The sequence below is a fragment of the Panthera uncia genome, chromosome B4, assembly GCF_023721935.1.
Source record: "Panthera uncia isolate 11264 chromosome B4, Puncia_PCG_1.0, whole genome shotgun sequence".
In the NCBI taxonomy this organism is placed as follows: Eukaryota; Metazoa; Chordata; class Mammalia; order Carnivora; family Felidae; genus Panthera; species Panthera uncia.
The window spans coordinates 113,877,980-113,893,423 of NC_064809.1; the positions used below are offsets into that span (position 1 = coordinate 113,877,980).

Here is a 15,444-nt window from a genome sequence, read left to right on the forward strand (position 1 = left end):
CCCCCCCCCCCCCCCCCGCTTATGCTCTGTCCCTCTCTGTCTCTCAAAAATAAATATTAAAAAAATTTTAATATATGAGATTGTTTTTCATTAAGTTGTATGTGAGTCTAATTTGGAACTATAGTCAGTTCAATTTGAGTTAATCAAACATTAATTAAGAAGAGGTAAAGACAATTGTTATTTTATTTTAATTAATTAATTAATTTATTTATTTATTTTTGCTGGCGACAATTTTATTGTGTTTACAGGTTGAGGGGCAGGAGGCCTCTCCCACCTCCTCCTCTCTGGCCCTGAAGCACTGGCCCAGTCTCGGGGTCTTCTTCGTGCACCCAAATGGAAGGGGAACAGGAGGGGCCCCAGGCCTGCAGGTCTCTCTGGGAACATGGACAATTGTTATTTTAGTAGAGTTTATAGATAAAATAATTAGATTTTTAATAGCCTTAAACCTTAATGCAAACTGGGTTTTTATATAGGTCACTTTAATAAAATGAATATTAATTTCAAAACCAAGTGATTGCATTTTTCTACTCACAAAAATCTCTTAGACATCAAAACCTTTCACCCTGGTTCCTCGCTTTTGAAAACTTCTCCCTATCACATGTTTACTGAATTGGTTAATTACAAGCAAAGCAAATTTCTTTAGAGGTTTTCTTTTAATAGAATAAGATTGACAAAATTCCCCAAGAGTTGCTAAAAACCAGAATTTGCTAACAAGGGAAGATGATAAATGGAATTGATGAAATGAGATAGTTCACAGGCATGACCAACATCTGTGAGAAATACATTTTTGAAAATGTAAAAGCAGAAGGAGAAAGAAGCATTTTTTTCAAATGATTAGTAAATGTGTTACCAAAGAGGTAACACATGAACCTAAAAGTTCTAAAACATCCTGTCTCTCTCACAAGAACATAGACTCCGGAGGAATTATTTCTTTGAGTTTGTATAACAGACTGAGACAGAAGAACAAATAGGTGATAAAAATGAATAAAATAACATGAAAAAAAATAAACCCTGCATTTCCCCTTTCTGTACCATTTCAAAGAATAAGGGCTCATAATTGGATGATTTGGCAACATATTCCAGTCCTCTCAAATTCATGTTGCTTGCTGTATCCATTTGATGTTCAAAGTGAGACTCTTCTGCAGATCTCTTCTTCTACTTGACCCTATGCTGAACCTTCCTCTTTTTTGACATTTTTTTTTGTTTTATCAACTTTTTTAAGGTATAATTTAAATATAATAAACAGCACCTATTAAAGTGTATTATTTGGTGAGTATTGACAAATGTGAACACCACCATAATCAAAATCTAGAGCATTTCCAACACCCCCCAAATTTCTCTCCTTCCCCTTTGTAAGCAATTCCCCCCGGACCCAGAGGGTCTTAGAGTTTCACATGATTGGAGTCATATAGTATACAGTCTTTCATTTCTGGATTCTTTTTGCTCAGCATACTTTTTCTAAGATTCATCTGTTTTTGTGTATCAGTGACTCATTCCTTTTTATTAGTGATATTCCATTGTATATATATATCATTCATCAGCTGATGGATGTCTGGGTTGTTTCCAGTTTTTTAAAATTATGAATATAGATGCTACATTCATGTAGAAGTCTTTATGTGAAAATAGATGGCTGGCCTTGAGTAAATAAATACCTAGGAATGGAATTGCTGGGTCACCCAGTAGGTATAATTTTATAGAATGCTAAAAATTTTCGGGGCGCCTGGGTGGCTCAGTCGGTTGAGCAGCCGACTTCGGCTCAGGTCATGATCTCACGGTCCATGAGTTCAAGCCCCGCGTCGGGCTCTGTGCTGACAGCTCGGAGCCTGTTTCGGATTCTGTGTCTCCCTCTCTCTGACCCTCCCCCGTTCATGCTCTGTCTCTCTCTGTCTCAAAAATAAATAAACGTTAAAAAAAAATTAAAAAAAAAAAGAATGCTAAAAATTTTCTATATTGGCTATACCATTTTACATTTCCTCCAGCAATGTATGAAAGTCCTGTTGTTTCATGTCCTTGGTAACACATGGTATTATCAATCTTTCATTTATAGCCATTCTAAAGGGCATTAGGTGGTAACTCATTATGGTTATAATTTGCATTTCCTTGATGACTGGAGATGTTGCATATATTTCTACATGCTTTTTGGTCAACTGTATCTTAGTTTTCAAAATGTCTTTTCAAATCTATTGCACATTTTTTATTGGGCTGTCTTATTTTATGATTGAGTTGTAGGAGTTCTTCATGTACTCTGGGTGTTGGTCCTTTGTAAGATATGTATATTATAAATATTTTCTGCCTTTATGTGGCTTGTCTTTTCATCTTCTTTCTGGTATCACTCAAAGATTTTAATTCTGACAAAGTCAAATTGTTCCCTGAAGCTTTTTAGGAAATGAAGTATATAGCTGCTGCTTTGGGTCAAGTACGAAGAAGCTTCATAGTTCCATAAAGTGATTTAAATTGGCTGAAGCCTGACTTTTTATTAAATTCACTCTAAATTTTTACTTTTGATCTTCCTGTGCACAGAAATGTCATGTTTTACAGGGTATGTGTGTATTTTAGAAATAAAATTTAGAGAATAAAGTATAAAGAATAGTAAAAGGAACACTCATCTACCCACTGCCCAGCTAAATAAACAGAACATTATCCATGAAATTAAACTTTAGCTCTCTGTGAACTCTTCCCCATTTGTATTTCCCTCTTCCCCACAAGGGAAAGTATTTGTACTATTCTGATTTTGGTGTTTTTATTCTGTTGCTTTTCATATAATTTCATTTCACATGTACAGATTATTAAATAATAAGACAATGTCCCTTACTTTCTTGTGAATTTGGTAATGCATTAGAATTTTTATTAGTTATAATGTATTCAGTTATAGGTGTTTTGCAGTAAAAAGGCTTCTCAGAATATCTCTTCTGCTATACAGCCATATTTTTTAAAAATTGCTTTATTGAGATATAACTCACATATCAGTCCATGTATCCAATTAGGGTATAGAATTCAATGGTTTTTAGTATATTCACAGAGTTGCACAGAGTTGTGCAATCATTTTCATAATCTAATTTTAGAGTATTTTTGTATCCCCCCCACACACAATCCAAAAATATTGTACCAATTAAGAGTCTATTTCTCCCTGGCCCTCCAGCCTTAGGCAACCTCTAACCTCCCCTCTGCCTCCAAAGATTTGCCTGTTTTGTATATTTCATATAAATAGAATCATACAAAATCTGTCATCCTTTGTGACCTGCTTTTTTCACTTAGCATAATGTTTTCAAGATTCATCCATGTGGTAGCATGTATCAGTACTTCATTCTCTTTTATGGCTGAATACTATTCCATTATTTGAATATAATACATTTTCTTTATCCATTCATAAATTGATGAAAAATGCTGTTAAGTACAAGTTTCTATGTGGACATGTTTTTATTTCTTTACGGAGGAGTAGAATTGGTGAGTCATATGGTAACTCCATATTCAACTTTTTGAATAACTGCCAGGCTGTTTTCCAAAGTCGCTGTACCATCCCTCACCAGCAGTGAGGAATGAGAGTTCCAATTTCTCCATATGCTTACCAACAATTGTTACTGTCTTTTTAATTTTAGCTATCCTAATGGGTGTGAAGTGGTATTTCATTGTGGTTTTAATGTGCATTTTCCTGATGGCTAATTTTGTTGAATGTCTTTTCATGGGCTAATTTGCCATTTATATATCTTCTTTGGACACTTGTCTATTCAGATCTTTTCCTCATTAAAAAATGTATTATTTTCCTTTTTATTATTGAGTTGTAAGATTTCTTTATATATTCTGGACACAAGTTCCTTATCAGACATATGACTTACAAATATTTTCTTCCATTTTGTGAGGGTTTTTTTCACTTTCTTGATGGTATTGTTTGTAGCACAAATGTTTTAAATTTTTATCAAGTCCAATTGATCTATTTTTTTCTTTTTTCACTTGTGCTTTGGTGTGGTATCTAAGAAACCACTGTCTAATCCAAGATCGGGCATATTTACACTTGTGTTTTCTTCTCAGAGTTTTAGCTCCAACATTTAGGTCTATAGTTTAAGGATGAGATCCAATTCCATTCTTTTGCACATGGATATCCAGTTTTCCCAGAATCATTTGTTGAAAAGACTATCTGTTCTTTAATTTTCTTGGAAGCTCAGCCAATTTTTTTATTAAGTGAAGACCTTATCTCCATCTCCTCAGATTTCCATAGAAGAAGGGTCCTTCATCTCTTCTCTTCAAGATGTCTTATGAGGATGGGCATGTCTGTTTTCTTCTTCCATCCTTTCATTGCTCTTTACAAGGAAAGACAGAATTCAGCTAATGGAAGAGCAGACAATAGTTACTTAACTGACCATATTTTCTAAAGTGGCACCTTTTCAACAGTTTTTTTTATTTTTTATTTTTTAATGTTTTTTTTTTTAATTTATTTTTGAGACAGAGAGAGATAGAGCATGAGCGGGGAAGGGGCAGAGAGAGAGGGAGACAGAATCTGAAGCAGGCTCCAGGCTCTGAGCTGTCAGCACAGAGCCCAACGCGGAGCTCGAACTCACAGACTGTGAGATCGTGACCTGAAATGAAGTCGGACGCTTAACCAACTGAGCCACCCAGGCGCCCCAACAGTTTTAAAGATAATATGTTGTTCAGGCAATTCCTGTGACTAAAATGAAAAAGACTTTGTTGAAGCAGTGTGACAGAAAGACTCTGAAACAAATAGGGAAGACATCAGAAGGTGGTGCCTTTTTGCTATGTGCCTTTCTCACAGCCAGGGAGGGCAGGTGAAATTCTGCCACACCAGACCACCTTTCCCCATTGGCTACATTGATTGCTCTCATTGACCACTTCTTATATAGTTTTCCTTGTATATCCAATCCTTGTGTGATAAGACTACCAACAGGCATGTCTCTCCCCTGTTCAAGTTTTCCAGCTTGCACTTTGATGGGTAAGGTAACTGGTTTTCTTCAATTTAGGGAGTCTCAGGTCCAAACTACCTACAATCCAGCTTCTCCAATATAGCTCTACTAGTGAAGCCTGTTCTTTCAGCAATTAATACCTTGATTTAGGTGAAGGTGATTAAGAGCCACAGACTTCCAGTTTTAAATAAATAAGTCACAGGGATGAAAAGTACAACATAGGAAATATAGACAATAATACTGTATTGTATGGTGATAGATGTAGCTACACTTACAGTGAGCATTTCATAATGTATATAATTGTCAAATCACTATGTCATACACCTAAAACTAATATAATATTGTATGTCAACTATACTTCAATTAAAAAAAATTTCAAGTGGGGTGCCTGGGTGGCTCAGTTGGTCAAGCGTACAACTTTGGCTCAGGTCACGATCTCATGGCACATGAGTTTGAGCCCCACGTTGGGCTCTGTACTGACAGCTCAGAGCCTGGAGCCTGCTTCGGATTCTGTGTCTCCCTCTCTCTCTTTCTATTCCTCCCACCCTCATGCTCTGTCTCTGTCTCTCAAAAATAAATAAACATTAAAAATTTTTTAAAATAATAAATGCCTTTATTTCTATTTGGCTCCTTATCTCTGCCTACAATGAGATTAAAAAAGGGAGATGAGGGAGCAATAGGCATTTCTGGATTATCAATATTTTTGTTTCATTCAGTTATACATTCTTTGGATAGGTTATGTATCACACATTTCTATTTCATTTTTTAAATGTTTTATTTATTTATTTAGATTTGCTTGAGAGAGAGAGAGTTGGGGGTGGGGTGCAGAGAGAGAGAGGAGGAGAGAGAATCCTTAGCAGGCTCAGGCTGTCAGCACAGAGCTGGATGTGGGGCTTGATCTCATGTGAGATCATGACCTGAGCTGAAGTCAGACGCTTAACCAATTGAGCCACCCAGGTGCCCCTATTTATTTATATTTGAGAGAGAGAGAGAGAGCACACGTGCTCTTATGCACATGCATGAGTAAAAGAGGGAGAGGGAGAGGGAGAGGGGGAGAGAGGGAGAGGGGGAGAGAGAGAGAGAGAGAGAGAGAGAGAGAGAATGAATCCCAAATAGGCTCTGTGCAGAGTTTGAACTCACCACCTGTGAGATCATGACCTGAGCAGAAATCAAGTCAGGTGCTTAACTGACTGAGCCACCCAGGCACCCCTCTATTTCATTTTTTACTGGGATTTTTCAGTGGAGTTGGATTCATATCATTCATTCTATCTTAAATACATTTTCCCAATTCATTTTTTTTTAATCTTCAAGATTAGTTTAATTTGCAAACATACTGGGCAGAGTGAGGAACCTGTGAAGGGTAAAGAAGTTGAAAGCAGCTTGCCTTTCATGTCAGGCCACAAAGAAAGCAGGTTGCAAGAAATGTTTGATGGAAACAAATAATTCCCAAAAGTGTCAGACATCTGTCTATGAATTATGTGTACAGCTTCAAAAGTAGGAAACTCAACAGTACACTTGTTAACAATTGTTGGTGTTTTGGTATGCTAGAGTTAGCTCATCAACCATTCATGTGAAAACCCAAATTATTGGGAAGAAATTAAACAACAAAAATAAATCTTTGAAAGGTCATACCTTAACATTCTTCTCTGGAAATACTATTCAAAGAGCATATGAAACATCTAAAAAACAAAAGAACTCATCTTTCAGAAAGATTTGAAAAAGGACTAAGTTGTCACAGTTGAAAAGATGATTCATTATTCTTGCTTGCACGACCTTGAACATTTATTTTGGAGGGAGGGGATATCTGGGAAAATTGCTGATTGTAGGAGTTATTTAGAGAAGTTACAAAAAGGGACTCTGTTGATTATTTTGTGCTATTTGTGAATGCGAGAGATAAATATATCAGTTCTCTATTAAGAAAGTAACACAAGAAGTCGTTCCGTGCCTTGAGAAGAAGGTGTCCTCGTTCTAAGTCTTTGGAAAGTGTAGGTTTCATGAAAGAAATGAATATAAATTATGGTGTCAAACCTTCAGAACTGCAATAACAATTTTTTTCCGATTGATTTTCCTTGGTAATATTACTCATAATGTTTCATCTTTGTGGGAACTTCACACATTTCAAAAATATTTTTTTCTTATTTCAAAAGTAATGTACTCAACCCCCCCAAATTAGGCATACATCCTTCTAGTCTTTTAAAATACATAATAAGAGGGGTGCCTGGGTGGCTCAGTCGGTTGGGCGTCAGACTTCGGCTCAGGTCATGGTCTTGTGGTTCATGGGTTTGAGCCCCACATCAGGCACCGTGCTGACAGCTCAGAGCCTGGAGCCTGTTTCAGATTCTGTGTCTCCCTCTCTCTCTGCCCCTCCCCTGTTCACACTCTGTCTCTGTCTCAAAAATAAATAAACATTAAAAGAATTATAAATAAATAAATAAAATACATAATAAGAATATATTTTTCTTTTTAAAAAAAGAATATATTTTTCTTTGTGTTGTCTGGTTCCACTTTTGATCATACTATTTCATCATTTAATTCCCTCCCCCCCACACACTTAACAATATTCTATGAATATCAAAGGGATTTTGTGATACTACTTCCCCTAGAAACCAAAGACCATGAATTTTTTTATATTGGAAAATGATAATGGTAAGCACACTTCAATTTATAAATATTATTGGGGCGCCTGGGTGGCGCAGTCGGTTAAGCGTCCGACTTCAGCCAGGTCACGATCTCGCGGTCCGTGAGTTCGAGCCCCGCGTCAGGCTCTGGGCTGATGGCTCGGAGCCTGGAGCCTGTTTCCGATTCTGTGTCTCCCTCTCTCTCTGCCCCTCCCCCGTTCATGCTCTGTCTCTCTCTGTCCCAAAAATAAATAAAAACGTTGAAAAAAAAATTAAAAAATAAAATAAAAAATAAATATTATAAACAGCATCATTTCTAAATATTATTTTATAGTAAGTAACTAATAAATGATCACCAGTTTAATAGTACCAAGTTCTCTTGGAAACTTAAGAGCTGAAGATCATCCAACTCTAGGCTAGAGAAGCTATAGAGGCCTGGACCAGAGGGTGTGGATTTGCATTCCTCCATTTGAGACAGAAAACAGCAAGGGCCTTCTTACATGGCATCGAGTAGTGGAGGCATGGGAATTATGGGGAGAGGGAGACACTCCAAAAGGATCTAGCAGAACAAATAGTGGAAATTAGACTTGGGCTCCACATACAAGAGATCATGTCACCTCAATGCAAGCTTGTCAGATTGTTCCCATCCAGAACACCCCAAAACCAAACCACAAGGATGCTGCTAAGTTTGCCATAATGAGGAAGAAGAAGAATCTGGACTATTGTGACTATCATCTGGGATGGCAGAAAGCTGCCCCAGTGCAGAGTGAGCAGTTAAGTGGTTTGACACTTAAGAAGTTAACTGGTCTAGGAAAGCTTGAGAGCAAGGGCCTAAAACATAGGTTTGGGGCACCCACTCCTCTTTTCTCATACTATACAAATCCAAAGCACGAGAAAATGCCAATAATAGCATAAAAGTTTCTACATTTTCAGGTATCTGTTCTTCAGCTCACTATAAAAAGGTTCTCACTTCCACATGTACCCTGAAATCATTCTTGCTGAAGTCACTGTTGATCCTCCTAAGACAAACTCAATGGATGCTTTTTATTTCTCATTTGTTTGGCTACTCTCAAAGGCTCATTCTATAACCCCTCCCTCATTTTGAAATTCACTTTGTTTTGTATGTTATTATCAATTGTAGGAAACAGAAAACTCTCTAGCCCTTTTGTAAGTATCTGATTATAAAATCACCAAAAGAGGGGAAATGGCAGTCTCCAGCTGTTCTCAGAATACCAACTGACTGACCAGGGGAGGTACTGCCTCCACCTGTTATCAGGCAGGTGTGGTCAGGGAAGTGTCACTGGAGCTGTGGGGCTCTGGAACAGTCTACTAAAGCTGCGAGGTTAGAACCAGGAAGCTGCCACAATTGTGTCTCATTATCTATGATGCTAGTGACTAGATAATACAGTGCTGCTGTGAGAAAACCCAACTTCTCCATGATCTTGTTTGCAAAAGCAAGAAAATGGTTTCTGCTTATTTCCATCTTCCAAATCCCATATGAATACATCTAATTAACAGGGCTTAGTATGCATCTAGAAATCCACCTGCAAGAGAGTCTGGAAATACAGTTTTTAGTTTTCCAAACCCAGCAGTACAGAATCTGTCATACAAGAGGGAGGGGAAAGGACATGGATCTTACCATGTCCACCACAGTAACATGGTTCTCCTCCTACCTTTCTACCTGCCCCTTAAGTGTTGGTTCACAATAATCTGATGATTGATCTCCCCATACCATATGCCCAAATATTCCCCCAGGAATAATTATAATATGAAACAGTTCTCAAATCAAGTGAGTACCTTGGGAGCATTCACAAATGTGCATGGGCCTTTTGACTGATGGCGCAACAGGCATTTAGTTTGTGGGGGTCAGGGATGTATTCTGTAATGGTCCTGAACAACTAAGAATTATCCCGCCCCAAATGCCATTAATGCCTCCTTGAGAAACAAGGATTTCTAGATTCAGGATTTCATGGACCACTAAATATTGTTAAAATTCATCAAAGTATACACTAAAAGTGGATGCATTTTATAAAACTATAAACAAATCATTTTTAAATAAAGTTAATTTTTAAAAAGTTAAATACACCACCTCACACCCAATAGTATGGATACTATTTTATTTTTATTTAAAAAAATTCTTTTAACGTTTATTTACTTTTTGAGAGAAACAGAGACAGAGAGAGACAGAGACAGAGGCGTGAGTGGGGGAGGGGCAGAGAGGAAGACACAGAATCTGAAGCAGGCTCCAGGCTCCTAGCTGTCCCCACAGAGCCCAATGTGGGGCTCGAATTCATGGACCACGAGATCATGACCTGAGCTGAAGTGGGATGCCTAACCGACTGAGCCACCAGGCACCCACCCCAAATGGCTACTATTTAAAAAAAAAAACGCAGCAAATGACAAGTATTTTTAAGAATACAGACAACTGGAATCCTTGTGCACCGCAAATGGGAATGTTGCATGGTGCAGCTGCTATTGAAAACAGTACGGTGGTTCCTCAAAAAATTAAAAATGTAGTTATATATGATCCAGCAATTCCACTTCTGGAAACAAATATGAAAGGACTGAAGGTAGGGTCTCAAAGAGATATTTATACACCCATGTTCATAGCAGCATTATTCACAATAGCTAAAATAGGGAAGCAATCCAAGTGTCCATCAACACATAAATAGATAAATGAAATGTGGTATAATGAGATATTATTCAGTTTTAAAAATGAAGAAAATTCTGACACCTTATACAATGTGGATGGACTTTGAGGACATTATGCTAAGTAAAATTAGCCAGTTACAACAGGACAAATACTGTATGATTCCACTTATGTGAGGTAGCTAGAATAGTCAAATTCATAGGGATAGAAAGTAGAATGGGGGTTGTCAGAGGCTGGGAGAGGGAGGTAAACAGAGCTGTTGTTCACTAGGTACCGAGCTTCAGTTTTACAAAATGAACACGTTCTGGGGATGAATGGTGGTGATGGCTGCATAACACTGTGAATTGTGAACTTAAGCTACTGAACTCTACACTTAAAAATGGCTAAGATGTTAAGGAAAGTTAAACACCAACAAACAACAAAAGTCATTCTATGCTCCTTCCAGTAACTATACAAACAGGCCCATCTGTGTGCAATTGCTTGACTCTGCAGCTCTTTATAACAAATCCAGCATATGTCGGAAAAGGAAAATAACTCTAGAATAATATGAAAACTAAAAGTTACCTTTGCCTGCGATATCAAAATAGTGACTGTTTAACACTTACATCTTTGTCCTGTGTTGCAGATTTCATATGTTTGCACTTTACTTTATAGGCCTTGAATAACTCCATGGCTTCTTTGGAGATGGGGTTGACATCAGAGAATGGCTGAGAGAGAGTATTAAGCTCTTTTCAGATGGGGACATGGTCATAAAAAACCAAGGAGGCAAGATAGCTTCATGTAAAGGCTTTATTTATGGCAAACATTATACAACTTCAGCATATGTGAAATAAGCATGGCATTTCTATGCTATAACCAAGAGCAACACAGTTTTGATGCCCATCCTTAAAACTAGAGATCTTTTATTAAAGGTTCATACATGTTCTGTAATATGTGTATCATTCCCATAAACACACTCAAAATTTAAAAATCTTCAAAGGTTTGATTAGAATTAGTCAAGCTAGCCCATTATTTGACTACACGATATTAGAGATACTGACGTTTTAATGTCTCATCTCTTGACAAAAGTTTTAGCATAAAATTCCTCAATAGAGAGTTAGTGCAAGTGTCAAGTGATTAAGAAACATTCTTCTGAGCCATAGTTTTTGCAATGCTCATCTTCAAGTGTCTTTAGAATGTTACTTATGCTGAAAAATAGTGACTTTAAATCAATTTAGTTTTGCTTTAGTTAAAAACAATATATGAACCCTACTCCATTTTAAGAAATCATGATTATATAAATGCAAACAATTCACCCAAATAGGAGACAGAAAATTAATTCACCGAAGCTTAGGAATCATGACCTTAGAAGAAACCAGGTGTTCATTTTTCTCCTAAGTCTACTTTCCCCTTCTAAACTATCTTCATTCCAGTTACTTCACAAGAAATGTCCAGTAACAGCCCTGGCAGGATTTTTAATTAGCCAAGATTCCAGTATCCTTACTGTAGCAATTACCAGGAAATACTGCAAGAATCTAAAATCAAGGATGCCTGAATGGCTCAGTTGGTTGTGTGTCCAACTTCCACTTAGGACAAGCCCCGTGTAGATCTCTCGGTGAGATCGAGCCCCGCGTCAGGCTCTCTGCTGTCAGCGCAGAGCCCACTTCAGATCCTCTCTCTCTGCCCTTTCCCCACTTGCTGTCACTCCCTCTCAAAATAAACATTAAAAAAAAAAAAAAGAAAGAATCTAAAATCAGTCAGCATTGCTCTTCCTCTGGTCTGCACTGAGGTGGTGCCATGAAGATGATTAAAGAAACCTCCGGACCTACCTCCTCAGGTAAGCCTTGATGGAAAAACTTGCATTTTACAGGTGCCAGAGATAGCTTTAGGCTTTGGGGATGCCATTTGTAGACCAAGGTTATGGCAAAGCGCCCAGAAATCTCCACTGTAATGAACTCGTTCACCTGGGGGCAACAGAAAGGACTGTCATTTCCTACACAGAATTCTCACGCTCATAATTCAAGTAGAAATCTTAGACGTTTGCACGACACATGGAAAGAAATTTGAGATCTACATTCACGGTTTCAGTCTGGTTCCATTAAAGTCAGGAGTGGCTTTTAGGTTTTTATGCTGCAAATTCGGGCTTCTTAAGGGAAGGAAGAGGAATGGTGAGAGACTGTTAGCAATTAGTGTAGTCACGTCTTATAAGGAAAGTCAGATTCACTTTAGACTGAGAAAATTCTGGGTCAGTTTGCAGGTACTTCTGAGTTCTAATTCTAGCTCTTGAGACAGTGTCTCTTGTAAAATATAGCTGACAACATCTGACTCCCTTGATGATCAGAAAAGTCATTAATGGCTGTCAAGTGCTTAGAAGTTTTACAAGTCTTCCTATTACTGTGAAACTTATTAAAGCTGGAGAGATTTTATAAATGACAAGGATAGGAAAGTAATGATGAACGACTTTTAAAGCTCAAATGAACATCTGCAGATTTGCAGAGCATATTTTTAAAAGGCTTGCTGCAGATAAAGCATCCTAATTAAGTCAACTGTTCCAAGCCTGCAACTTGTTGGGTTACGAGTTACACTCCCTTGCTTCCTGAAGGCTGCCAGCTGAGGTAAGCTGAACTGAAAAATCTATCCCATTTAGTTATACTGACCTTTTTAGGAGAGGAAACTCTTGACTCCTGAGTATCAGTAAACTTGCACATACAGGTTTGCTGCACAGTTTCTCTACCCACTCTTTACTTCCCTAACCTTTCAGAGCTAAGCACTACTTCTTTAAAAATGGCAATCCAAATAGTATGTGTAGGATACATGGCCACCATGGATGGTTTTGTAAATTGTATAAAACAGAGACCTGGAGGTAACTTCCACACAATAGTGTGTACAGTATAAATACAGTGTGAGCCATAAATGTGAGCCACATAAGTAATTTTACATTTTCCAGTAGCCGCATTGAAAAGTAAAATCAGGTGGGGGCACCTGGGTGGCTCAGTCGGTTGAGTGTCCAACTCTTGATTTTGAGCCTCATGTCAGGCTCTGTGCTGACAGCGCAGAGTCTGCTTGGGATTCTCTCTCTCCCTCTGCCCCTCTCCCCCACTCATGCTCTCTCTCTCTCTAAAATAAAAAAAAAGTAAAATCTGGTGACATTAATTTAAATAACATTTTATAACTAAATACATCCAAATAGTAACATTGCAACAATGTAAACAATATAAATAATATAAACATCAATAAGATATTTTATATTTTCATTTTTTGTACTAAATTTTTGAAATCTGGTGTGTATTTTACGCCTGCAGTGTCATTCAAGGGTTCCATAACCACAGGGTAGACGTCTAGTGGCTGCCATACAGGGACAGCACAGCTCTTTATAATTGGTACCTCTGGGGCTGACTGTACAGTGCACCTGCACAGCCCTATGCAGTGGCCCTGGACACAAAATATAGCCCATGATCACACGCACATAGACATAAAGTAACTACCTGTGAATCAGTGAAGTCTAGCACAGAGGTTACAGCCTGGCAGCTTACAAGTATTTGGTTTAGTCCTGTCAGAGTTTGAATTAATTGCAAATTTGAAATATCAGGATATTTCATCAAAAAAAATCTGAATTCATGGCTTTAAAAAAAAAAATCATAAAATACAGCAGGCCGAGGCCCACACTTCCATGTGGCAACAGTCTTCTGCCCTGAGTAAAGGCTGTCTCCTTTAGGGGAGACATACTTTCCAGTTCACTGAAGTTCCCATTGGTAGGCTCACTCTTACATTATCTGAATTTCTGATCCTTGATCTGACAGAAATGCACATTAAGCTATTGACAAAGGTAATTGTGCGAAGTGAGACTGAGGAGGAGACTTTTACTCTGAACATTATATACTTTCCTATTTCTAAAATATTTTCTATGATAAACAAAATGCTTTTCTAATAAGTTTTAAAAATTACTGTTTAAAGTAACTGCTGCTTAGCAAAGACAAGCCCATCAAGAAAGAACCAAGTGAAGTAAAAAACTGAAATAAAGATTTATCAGATTAATTGGCTAGTGTACACAGCCAAACTGAATAATTCAGTCTTCCCAATCCTCTTTTTCCCTAACAGTGTATTTTAAAAATTCAAAGTCAATTATTGATATGGCATAAGAAATAGACATAAGAATAAAAAATTGTAAATACCCAAATTTCAACTGGATCATCAAGTTTTCCCTTTGAAGGCCACATCCATTCCCTTATAATGTTTCCTTTTTTGCCGATCACCATGCCACCATCCTGATTAAACATCATTGATATTATTAGGCTACAAAAAAGACGGAAATATGACTTATTTAGAAGAAGAAAAATTCACGGACTCATTGATTTGGCTGAGGCGACAGAAGTCACCGGGTCATATTAAGTACTCCTTCCCATCATATTCTTGGAACACGGTCACCTTGCCTTTGCTTGAATATTCTTAAAGGGAAGGTTGGTATATATCTGCTTGAATATTCTTAAAGGGAAGGCTGGTGTCAGAATCTGATGGATTCCCCTTTCTGAGACACACCTCCTCTTGTTTCAGCACCTCCCATCTATACAGTCATATAGATGACTCTGCTGGCCATGATTATTGTATCATGTGGTACCGCTGCCTGGGCTGTGGCTCATTGGATCAGGGGTGGACATTTGCCCAGAAATGTGTTCTAAACGGTTGCAACAATACATACCAAAGGCCATGAGGAAGGTGGTGGGCATAATGCATTCAAGGGACTGAAAGAAAGCCAGTGTAGTTAGAGTCTGGAGTGGCATAGATGAGAGTAGAGTAATTGGCAGGAAGAGGCCAGACGTGCAGGGCTTCCTACACTGTACCATGAAGGTTATCTTAGGAGCAAAAAGTCATAGAAGGGTTTAATAATAGAGCAAAGAGGTGACAGGATCAAACAGATTGCTAAGGAACCAAAGTAAGTGCTAGGGACCAGTTAAGAGGTCAGAGAGAAGATGGCAGCTTGGACTGGAGCAGGGATGAGAGAGATGGGAGATACATGTGTGTAGATTTATGAAACAGACAGATTTGGAAGGATGGGATTTGGGCGATGAAGAACAAGGAGGTGTCAATTTTATCTTCCCTATACTTTATGTCTATTAATGCAGTCTAGCATTTTATAGCTTTTCTGGATCAGTAGCATCACACTACGTGTTCATATCTTGATTATCTTTGTATCTTCTCTTTTCTCAGCATAGCACCTGGCACAGAGAAGGGACTTAAACTCAGAACTTCCCTGTGCGGAGTCTGCTTGGGATTCTCTCTCTGTCTC

At 38.0% G+C, this 15,444-nt stretch overlaps 1 protein-coding gene across 2 annotated transcripts in view; it reads right to left on the reverse strand.

The window, feature by feature from the left end:
* The window catches only part of LOC125920318 (uncharacterized protein C3orf20 homolog), a 186,579-nt gene that overhangs the window by 110,255 nt on the left and 60,880 nt on the right, over positions 1 to 15,444 (reverse strand). For both annotated transcript variants that reach the window (XM_049627470.1, XM_049627471.1), the window contains exons 9-11: positions 14,333 to 14,453; positions 11,990 to 12,124; positions 10,787 to 10,888 (exon numbers count right to left, since the gene is read on the reverse strand). In XM_049627470.1, the coding sequence (XP_049483427.1) occupies positions 10,787 to 10,888; positions 11,990 to 12,124; positions 14,333 to 14,453 (358 nt within the window). The remainder of the gene's footprint in view (positions 1 to 10,786; positions 10,889 to 11,989; positions 12,125 to 14,332; positions 14,454 to 15,444) is intronic.